Source organism: Sander lucioperca, chromosome 17, assembly GCF_008315115.2.
Source record: "Sander lucioperca isolate FBNREF2018 chromosome 17, SLUC_FBN_1.2, whole genome shotgun sequence".
Classification (NCBI taxonomy): Eukaryota; Metazoa; Chordata; class Actinopteri; order Perciformes; family Percidae; genus Sander; species Sander lucioperca.
Genome location: NC_050189.1, coordinates 13,778,934 through 13,790,388, shown reverse-complemented (window position 1 = coordinate 13,790,388; position 11,455 = coordinate 13,778,934). Strand labels below are relative to the sequence as shown.

General features: G+C 38.2%; 1 protein-coding gene across 3 annotated transcripts; it reads right to left on the bottom strand.

Annotated features, from left to right (window-relative positions):
• Positions 1-4,755: 4,755 nt before the first annotated feature.
• Positions 4,756-11,195, bottom strand: LOC116048977 (transmembrane protein 272-like). 3 transcript variants are annotated; one of them, XM_031298289.2, is made up of 5 exons: positions 11,105-11,195; positions 8,098-8,183; positions 7,131-7,181; positions 6,779-6,985; positions 4,756-5,835 (listed from the first exon to the last, which is right to left on the bottom strand). In XM_031298289.2, the coding sequence occupies exons 2-5, from the start codon at positions 8,159-8,161 to the stop codon at positions 5,627-5,629; spliced, it is 531 nt and encodes a 176-aa protein (XP_031154149.1). In that variant the 5' UTR covers positions 8,162-8,183; positions 11,105-11,195; the 3' UTR covers positions 4,756-5,626. The 3 variants fall into 3 exon arrangements, with proteins under 3 accessions (XP_031154149.1, XP_031154151.1, XP_031154150.1); XM_031298291.2 differs by having other exon boundaries at positions 6,779-7,004; positions 11,105-11,189; XM_031298290.2 differs by lacking the exon at positions 7,131-7,181 and having other exon boundaries at positions 11,105-11,189.
• Between the last annotated feature and the right edge of the window lie 260 nt (positions 11,196-11,455).

Here is an 11,455-nt window from a genome sequence, read left to right as displayed (position 1 = left end):
TTCCTTCCTGGTATTTTCCATTGACATGTATGACATAGTATGACATGAAAAACAAATGTATATCAGACACAGATCAAAACACAGATGAAGTTTATTGTCATTAAATCCACCCTGAATTGGGATCTACTGTGTAGGTTTGTTGTCTTTAAGTTCAATCCAATTTATCCCCACAAGGGCGTGCATAATCATCATCATCATCATCATCATCATCATCATCATCATCATCATCGTCATTCAGATTTTTTTTATCTTTTTCTGCTGGAAAATAAATGCATCTTGCAGATATAGGTTCCCCTTCCCCGTTTCCAGTCTTTGTGTTAAGCTAAGCTAACCAGCTGCTAGCTATAGCTTCATTTTAACAGTACAGACATGAGAATGGTGTCATTCTTCTCATTGAACTCTTGGCAATATAACTAACAGGCATATAGTTGAATTTAAATGTGTTTTCACATCGTAAAAAAGAGACCATGTGGTTTGTTGGCCAGTATCTCATGTGTCTGTCTGGTATCTGAGTGTTTGTTCAGCCAGTTTGTGCCAGGCATTGCCCTCGTCAGCTTCGTATAGAATCCCCACCGAATTTTCCGATCTCTATCAGCAGCTATTAGTTCATTTACTGGCGACCTATCTTGCTTTGTGGTGGCACTTGCATGTTATATTTTAGATGCCTTGTCATCGTGGTTCCCATTTTTCTAGTTTGGTAGTTTAATGGTTACATAATTATTTTTTTTCCATTATGAGGTGTGGACAGTTTAACATGAGCTATTTTGTGCTATTGAGTTTAATTCAGAATAATTTTTCTCCAACTTAACTGGGTTTTCTTTATGAGGCATTGCATGTCATGTGGTAAGCTTTTTTCTTAACTACACTATCGTCACACTCGTCTATTACTTTTATACTCAGCAGAAATACAGTTTCTATTTAACATATAAATACATTTCCATTTCCATTTCAAGAGTTAACAGGTTTATTTCTCTTTTGCAAATTCCCATGCATATCAAAACATTTTTTTTTTGTATGCATGCATGTTTTTGTTCTTTTGCTGCAGCTGTTTGTTGTAGATTCACACTTTACCTACAGTAGAGAAAAAAAGTGTTCACTTTTTTTTCACATTTTATGTTACAGCCTCCTGCTAAAATTGTTTAAACAAAACTTCCCCCCTCATCAATCTACACTCAATACCTCATAATGACAAAGTAAAAACAGGAATTTTATAGTGTAGTAGTATTTTTCAAATTTATTAAAAAGAAAAAACTAAAATATCACATTAACATTCAGACCCTTTAGGACACTTGAAATGTATCTCAGGTGCCTCCCATCTGATGTTTCTACACCTTGATAGAGTCCACCTGTGGTAAATTCAGTTGATTGGACATGATTAGGAAAGGCACACACCTAGGTCTCACTGTCACTCACTAATAAAGGTTGTGAACCACTGAGTTAACAAAAGCATAAATGTGTGTGTCCCAATGTTGTGAGGATTTCTTCATGTAGCGGCATCAGTGGGACATCTAGTGGCTTGTTAATATTATTTCAGCGCATGAAGAGAAAGCTTTGATATGGGTTCTCCCTAAACAACAATGAACAGTTATTAATTCAGTTGTGTGCAGCATTGATGTTTCAGCTCACAGTGTTTTCATCTATAGATTTACTCCTCCTTTTACTGATTGGTCAGTCTACTGCTTCAGCACAAGAAGAGAAGGCTCAAGCAGCTCAAAGTCACGCTAGATGGTGTGAAGTTGTTGATGCAGGACGGTAGGAGAATGAAATGCACTGCAGGTTGTAGGCTTCAAGTAGATGTCAGGGGGATGTAGTGCTTTTTTGGACTGTCATTTTTGGTACTATGTGTCCCGCATGTGTATAAAATTATGCTTTAAGACTTCAGAAGTATTTGATGGAGTGGTGCAGCCATAAACATCACAGCGTCTTGGGTTTCACCCAGTTTAAACATCATATAGCTTATATTTGATTATTATATATGGACGTACTCACGTGTAATAGGACTATACATATTTATATAATCTTTGTATTGTATACAGATACAACTATGGATTTTTTTTCCCGACATATTATGTATATAGATGCAGAGTTTGTCATACATTTACATTTCTGATTTAATTTTGTATACTATTATTTTCATGTTTTATTATTATTTTATTCCTCTTTTTATTATTATTATTATTATTATTATTATTATTATTATTATTAGACTCATAACTGGTTTGTATAAGCTATGTTGATTCCCTATATTTGTTGTGTTTTTTGATATTGCACAAAATCAATAAAATGTGTGTATGTTCAAAAAAAGATATGCCAAATTGAAATTATATAAGTGATATATAACCAAGATGTAGCTGGTAGTCATTCAAAACTTAATTTGTTTAAAAATTTAATAAATAAATAAATATTTTTTTTAATCTGACTGAAAGAGACAATTTTGTTAATCGTAATTATTTCTGAGACAATTAGAAATTGTAGAGCAACACTTGGAATTGTTACATTTGTATAACGTTAGCCATGTCACAATGATAGTTAACGTTACCCAATGTGTTTTTTTTTTACTTTTTTTGACATACTATACTATGACTTCTTTTTTTTAATCACTTTTTGCGACATATACTATGACTTTTTATCACTTTTTTTCGATCTACCATACTATGACTTTTTATCCCGTTTTTCAACATACTATAGTATGACTTTTTTTACTTTTCTTGAAATACTATACTGACTTTATACCTTTTCGAAATTACTGTGATTGCTGCTGAATCAGCAACAACACAAATTACTACTGAATTGTATTAATTTTATATTAATTATATATACACAATATATTGTGTGTATTTGTGTATATAATAACAGCAATAATACATTCATTATTAATTATATATATGCACATATGTATGTGTGTGTGTGTGTGTGTGTGTGTGGGTGGGTGTCCTGTACTTAGAACTGTCTATTTCTAATCCCATCACTCAGGATTTTAATACCAGGTGAAACTGGGCCTCTCTTTTTCCTTATCTATATGTTTATATGCCTTTCTCTGTTAATATGTCTTACTCTCCCACTCTTTCAGCTATTTATACTGCTTCAGCTGCTTTTGATGCTTAAATCAAGTCTTATTTACAGATCCATACTTCATTCAATCCTAAAACTGTTCCACATCTTTCATTCATTAGGAGTTTTATACAACTTGTAAATTATTTTTGTACTTAAAGTGCCCATATTATGAAAAAATCACTTTTTCTGGGATTTGGGGTGTTCTTTTGTGTCTCTGGTGCTTCCACACACATACAAACTTTGAAAAAAATCCATCCATGCTGTTTAGAGTGAGATACGGTTTCTGAATGTGTCCTGCCTTCAGTCTCTGGGTGAGCTGTTCAAAATCGGCACGGCTTGTGACGTCACAAGCCGAAACGAGCAGGCTAACCGCAACCATTAGCTCGTAGCGTTAGCATGCTAATGCTAGCATGCTAACGCTAGCATGCTACCTCGTTCTCAGTAGCAAAGCACTGCTACAACACACACAAGTTCACCATAATCTACAAAAGAACTACTTACATGTGCGCCCTCATTTAGAAGTCTCCCAGCTAATCCTGCCTTGTAACTGACCGAAGTTGTAGAAACAGCCTTTCTTTTACTGTCTATGGAGCTAGCTAGCTGACATGATCTACATCTGAGCTACTGGGCATGTGCAGTGCAATCAAAGATAGTACAGAAGAAGAAAAGAGGTCTGACTCTGTAGCTAAAACAGAGACCAGCTGAAAAGAGGATCTGCAGCAGTGAGAGAGAGCGGTGCAGTACAACAAAAATATGGTGTTTTTTGAAAATTAAACCATGTAAACCTATTCTGGTACAACCTTAAAATACAATTATGAACCTGAAAATGAGCATAATATGGCTGCTTTAATGAAAATATTGTACACAGCTGATTGAGATTTCCTAATTTGATCCATTTCCTATTTTACCAACTCTTTCATTACCCTTTCCGTTACTTCTCAATACTATGTATATTATATTATTATATAATATTATTGGTACTATTCAACATTTCAATGGAATTCATACTAATTGAAACCATTTCCACTTTTTCAACTATTCTCACTACGTCACCTTCTTCTTACGCAATTATGCCAGCAATCCAGTTAAGCTTTAGCAATTTAGCTTTTCAGCATTCACAAGCATTTCCTGCAAGAAATGCATTTTTTTGTGTTTAAATAAGTCAGAATTTCAAGCTGGGGAAAGGAAAAGTGAAATAGCAATTATTCATGTGTTAGATCTGTTGCTATGTAACTGATACATATGAGGCATTGTTTGGGTGTATTACCTGGGCTGGTGTGGTCACGTACATCAGAAACAATGGTTGTAGAAGTCCCCCAGTGTTTTCAACTGCCTTTAGCACCCATCATCTACTGAGTGGAATCACCTGCTCTAAAGTTTCCAGGTTTCGCCATGAGCAGCTTTAACAAGTCTTACATGGATGTTGCATTTCCTTCATCATGTTTTTGCAAGCTAATCTAAAATTTTAGCAGGAGGCTGTAACATATTTGCAAGCTAATTGTAGACAGAGAATTAAGACTACATCACGATTTCCCCATTTGATTATTTGGCAGGAGTTAAAATAAAATAGCTATTTTAGTTTTATGAAGACTCTACTTCTTATTTCTCTCCATCCTAGTAACTAACCTGAGTGTTCTGTTGTGGAAAATCTCTCTGGTGTTCGGTGATGAAGCTGGAAATAAAGATAGTCTGAAACACTGCAGTTGTCTTTGTTATTTTATTATTCTCTTGCAAGCAGAAGGAGACAGTTTAACAGAGTGCCAAAGCAGTCTGTGCAAGTGTTCAAAGTATTCCCTCTTTTGCAGAGTTCCCATATAACACATTTCTTTCTATTTTAATGAATTCCTCAGGTAAGAAAATACAACATATCTTTGATTGTATCATGGTTAATATACTGTATGTGATCTTAATAGTTAGTATATAACTTCTAGCAGTAAAAACTCATCGGATACAGTTTGATCTGTAGACTAATTTTAGTGGTGTGATTAAATAAGGAACAAACCAATAGGCATAGGCATCATAAAGTATTAAATATAGGCTTATGATGTATAAGAAACCACTGTCTATTACAGTAAAGTGCTTGTCAACAATCTTTACAAAACTTGACAAATTGTCAACAATCATGAGCATTAAAGTACAAAAAAAGTCTAAATTAACTCACTAAAAACAGACATTTTATCATATTATTCTTTACTCTGCATCAAGTTTAAACCCAATCCCTGGCTCAACATGTAAACAATACATCTCATACATCTTTTGGACAGGAAGTGAGAGAAGATTACTACTAACAGAATGTGTTGCAGCTTCGGCAGGAGGTAGAAAAGGCTCAGCATTGAGAAAACACAGACGTTATTTATAATCATTGTAAAACGTACAGCATCTTGGAGTTAGGCATGTATCTACTGGGGCTGCCAAAACAAAGGTTGTGCAACTAGAAGTGACATTATGAAACATGATAGATGTTAAGATAAGACATATTAGTATTGTGTTGCAATGTATGAACTTTTAGCAGCCAACCCATTGTGTGCAGCCTCATGAGATGCATCCTGTCTCCTCATTCGTTTGTTTGTCCCTAGACATTGTTGACGGGGTTGGCTCGGCCACACAGGCAGAAGCAGCAGAGGACACAGCAGCCGCCCACCAGGAACAGACCCAGGAGGATGTAGACCAAGGTGGTGGTCCAGAAGGCAAACAGGTAGAGGGTCCGGTCGCAGTAGGGATCCACATTAGTTGTATTCTTGTTGTAGTTAGGCTCATAAATAGAGTATATCCAAACATTACCTAGACGATAAAGAAACTCAGAAAATAAATACATTGTGTATCTATCTAATTTTATACACAGACATTACAATATAAATATTTATTCTAATCTAACTTTAATAAACATTGTGCAATTTGGTCTAGTGTTAAAAAACCCATTCTTTTCATGTGTCATCTTCTGTGCATATGACTCCTCGATTGTTAGACTTTGTTAGAAAAGGCTGCAACAGCACCGCTACGCTCTGAAACCCATTGTTTACAATGGCTTGCGCCATTTTTCATGTATACCTTAGGCTACCGGTTACACACTGGATGTGTCGCGTGAGCGTGTCAGCTGCGTGGCGTGTCCGTTTATATTTCGGCTCCTATGTTAACAGGTTAGAGCTTACACACTTGCTGCGTGACATACACATCTCAGGCGCGCCGAAAACGCAGCAGCGCCGCGTCAGACACGTTTCTGGTGTGTAAAGACATAGAAATATTCACGCAGCTGACACGCAAGAGAAACGCCACGCTCACGCCACGCAGGCAGTGTGTAGCCGGCCTTATGGGTTTGTGTGCAGCTGTGTCAATTTCGTAAAAGGGAGTGGGATCTCTAGCAGACATATATGGGCATCTAGTGGCTGATACATGTAACTAAAGTGTGTCGATTCTCCAACTGGGGCACCTTCAGGAGGCATATTGCAGCGAAGAGAAGAGAGAGGGAGAACCTGCAAATTAGTATTTATTAGGTACACCTGGCAGTCTAATACAACAGCTCTTGAAACTTGAAATTGTTTTAGTATTGTGATAATTTAAGAGGCTGTAGTTTGTGTTGTTGTCAAAATGTTGAATATAAATTTAGAATAGTGGTTTGACTGTTGGCCAGAACAAGTATTTCCCTTGAGCACGGTATGATGTCACTTGCACTATTTTTGGTCGTGCTTCCTACTGTGAGCTCATTGTTCAACCTATTTAAACTCACCAGCAATAAACCAGCCGAAGAGAAAGGAAGATGTCAACGAGTTCCAAGCTGTGCAGACTTGACTGAGTGGGTTGGAGCCGCTGTCTTCGGTCTTTTGAGCGCAGGGCAGGCAGGAGAGCACCGCCAGCACCAGGCCAAAGACTCCCACCACAATTAAATAGATGGGGATGTAGCGCTGCCGCGGACAGTCATCCAGATGTACCGCACCTTTTGGACACATGGGTGACTACAGCAGATTAGTCACATGTAATTTATTCACGAGTGCAGAAAAAAATTCAGACTTTCCAACATTTAAAATATGACATTTCAGTGAAACAAACAAATAAAATGTCTGTAAATATGAATCACTCACCAATTGCAATCTGCGCAATGGGCATGACACATAAAAACAACTTTGAACATGCTGCAAGAAGAAAGAATTCTATTAGGATATATATTGTGCCAAAATATGAACAATAACATTGCCATCAATGGGCTTATTTGCTAGCTAACAACTGCTATTGAAAAATCCAGCAAATAGATGCCACCTTAGGATACGTGAAACAGGTGATTTACAGGGTAACCATTTCGTGTATGTGCATCGTGCATGTATTTGTGTCTAATAGACTGATCTTTGAAATTGGTCCAGTATTGAGCGAGAACGCAGTGACCGGCCCTTGCGAACGGGGCTGCAATGTTACCTAATGGGGCAATTATGCACCCCCGATTTATGTCCACTAAAAGTGATTGTTTTTTGCCTCTAACAGGCTCAGATTGTTATTATAAGTGTCTCACAACATTATCGATCTCACAAGGTGACTTCTTGTCTGTAGAGCAGTGCTGTGGAGAGTGGAACGTGAGTCGGGAGAAAGGCATTCTGGGAGTCTGTTGTTTTGGAGTAGGCTACAGAAATTATAGCTTTGTGTTATCTCAAAGATTTTCAGTGCCATGGCTCAATATTGAAATTATTTCGAGAATATATAATATTATAATTTGATGGCCGCCCGTATTCTTTTGAGCCAGAGTAGGCCTATATGGATGAAGAGCGGACGTGGGGGAGAGAGAGAGAGAGAGAGAGAGACAGAGAGAGAGAGGCAGCGGGCGGTGATGACGTCCTGTCACTGTTCCGGTTGCTCACCCTCAAAGGGAAGAGAGACTGGATGACTCTGAAGAGTTCAGTGAGCAGACAGTGCTGCAGAGTCGTGTAATTACGACTTCATGACATGAACAATTTCGCTGCTAAAAAATGTATATAGCGGAAACACTGAAAGCACAATTACAACATCTTTTCTGTACAAAATCTAAGCAAAATGAAACTATGATGATTCAGTTGCTCTCACCTAGTATCGGTGCTGGGGGTTGAGGAGGGCTGCGGATCTGTTGAATAAGCCCGATGTTTGACATTATCAGTAATTAGGACTCTGACCTATAGAGGGAGGTTAAGAACAGACAGAAGTGTAGACTAAAGTTACAATGTTACAAAGTTACGTTAAGTAGAAGTCTGCATGCTGAAAAACCTTTTTATTCAATGTGATCTTTATCAGCCGAAGGCAAGAACAAAACAACGGTTTTAAGAACTTAAACATTAGATGACAAATGTTGATCCCATTGTTTTTGTTGCCACCTTGTGCTTCAAAGGCAACATCTCTAATATACAACATTTTCTACAGGGAGGATGGCGTTTAGATGATTTTTTTTTTTTATTTAAATGAAAGCTGCAATAAAGTAGTAAACTCAATTGACGCAAATTTATTAGCAACTATTTTGATAATCAATTTAATTGTTTGAGTCATTTTTCAAGCAAAAATTCCAAAAATGTTAGCCTGACAAGCCAGACCCACATCAAGATGTTGGGTCTGGGAACTCACCATTGGCAGGGCTCAATCCGAGGGGCGGGATAAACGGTTGTCTTTCATATTCCCTCTGCACTCATAGCCAACTAGAGCAACGCTAGTTGATAGATTAAACTTTTGCCGTATCCGGTCAGCAAAACTCCAAACACATCTTCCTTTTTTAAGAATGACTTCAGTGCTTAAGTCTTCCAGAGTCGCGGCTAAAGCCGATTCGAAAGGCCGCTGTTCACCAGCAGCAGCAGCCATCTTCTTTGTTTTCAAGTAGCAGGGAATTCACACAGAACCGTCGCAACTCTGCCGTCCTTATGTTAAAGGTCCCATGACATGTTACTCTTTGGATGCTTTTATATAGACCTTAGTGGTCCCCTAATACTGTATCTGAAGTCTCTTTCCTGAAATTCAGCCTTGGTGCAGAATTACAGCCATTAGAGCCAGTCCCACAATGAGCTTTCCTTAGTATGTGCCATTTCTGTGTCTATAGCTATTGAGGAGAGGGGGGGGGGGGGCAAGGTGGAGGGTGGGGGTGTGGCCTTGACCAACTGCCACTTTGCTCGTTTGAAAGTTGAGTGCATGATGTCTCTCTCTCATGGGTGGGCCAAATTCTCTGGGCGGGCAAAGCAGAGAAAGGGGAGGTAACCTTGCTCTTTATGAGGTCATAAGGAGCAAGATTCCAGATCGGCCCATCTGAGCTTTCATTTTCTCAAAGGCAGAGCAGGATACCCAGGGCTCGGTTTACACCTATCACCATTTCTAGCCACTGGGGGACCATAGGCTGGCTGGGGGAACGCATATTAATGTTAAAAAACCTCATAAAGTGAAATTTTCATGCCATGGGACCTTTAAGCCCGCCCACCGACTCTATACACGACGTGAATGGCCTGACCAGAATTTGGTTTTTCCAGCTCACAAGCCAACGGAAAGTTGCTAGACTGACCCTGGCTGCAAATTACATTTGCTGCCGCTAGGGTGCGTCTACATTTCTAGGCTACAAAAATGTAGCTACATTTTTGTAGCCTAGAAATGTAGACGCACCCTAGCGGCAGCAAATGTAATTTGCTGGTTTAGCCAAAACAGGATCAACCAGCAAATCCATACATTTAGGATGAGGATGAAACCAAGTGACTATATGGCATTCTTACTTGCTAAATAATTGACTAATGGTTTCATTCTTTTGTGAGTAATGTAGGCAAAGAAAATGTAGACATGTTTGTGTTTTGACAAAGAAGAAGAATGCATGGAATACAAAAGGCGACATCTCAGGTTCTGCAACATTGATTTTTAAAAGAAAAAAAATTCCATCATGAGTTTAACGATGTTGTAGAGTACAGGGCTAAATCTGTGACGTACTCTTTTAATGAATTAATCCAAGTTGGCTTCAACCATTTGTAAACAGTCAAAGACCCCTATTTGGATTACAAGTCATTTCAACTTTCAAACTCCACACTTCCGGTTCGTAATAAAGGCTTTGCGCTAAAAAACTTTAGACTCAAGACTAAGATGGGACAACCCTGATAACATCACTACAACATCTTCAGGGTTGTCATGTTTGACAGCTCTCTTCAGAGTCACAGACCTTATACGACTGGTTTCAATGTAGAGTAGTATCCCTGGTGACAAAACTGAATTAAATAAGTACAGTTGGGGTTCTCTTTAAGCATTTGGGAAAATGACTCCTTGTCCTAGATTTGAACTGTATTTGTGTTAAACATAAGTTGAAGACATATGGGTTTTTAAGGACCAGCAGGAATGATGCATGTGGCTGCTCATTAGAGTGATGTAATCATGGTTCAGGAGAGTACAGCCACAATTCATGCCAGCCTAAATTCAATTTAGTTTTCATGCAATTCCTAATTATAAGTGTCCAGCATAGACTGAACATTTGATTACATAGAATGGGGGAACCTGAATGCAAGACATAGTTTATGTTGACACACGTACAGTACTTGTGTGAAGTAAGAATACCCTACGCTAGTTTGACTGCATTCCAACAAAGCCAGTTTGTTAACATCAGCAACCACAACCTGTGTACTAAGTACAATTTAAAAACAGACATGAAGGAAATTTAGGACAAACTATGTGAAACTGAAGATTGTTTTAGTCCAATTTTAAATGATTAACTAATAGTTAGCCTAAATTGTTGATTTAGTATGCAATGTCAACATTACATCTAACAGGCAGCCTAAATAAAACAAACGACTCTAAGCACTTTCCACTTCAGTTTCAAATACAACACTCATATGTATGAAACTTTAGTAAAACGTGCTAAACAAATGCTGTAAAACCAGAAACGCCACCGTTAAAAATTGGTCTCGCATTTTATTTTAGGTTCTTGTTTAATGTTTTCTGCCCCGCCCCGGTAAGTTATAGCACCGACATAAAGTCAACTTCTGGTGTCTGATTTACACTACAAATAACCGCACAAAGTGTGAAAGTAGTAGTAAGTAGTACTGCAAATGAAAATGTCCCTGTTTATTGTTTTATTCTTTCCACTTACCTGAGAACGTGTCTGAGCTTTACCTTCCTGCTATCTGCTGCTCTGACTCTGACAGCCGCGCCTCGATGACCACCGCCTCTTGGAAGCGCGCATGCCCAGAGCGGCGTTCACGCGATCAGCTGATAGTAAAGTTAACTGACTCCAGCCTGCTAAAATGCACATTTTCGGTTGTACTTTTCTGAAGTCGAAGTATGAATATCACACTGTAAAAATGCCCTGTTTCGAGTAGGTAAAAGTACAAAAGTATTAGCAGAAAAAAGCAGGCTACTTGTAAAGTGAAAGTACTCTTTAGGCAGCAGAATGGCCCCTTTATTAATCAGTGGTGGAATGTAACTAGTAGTACATTTACTC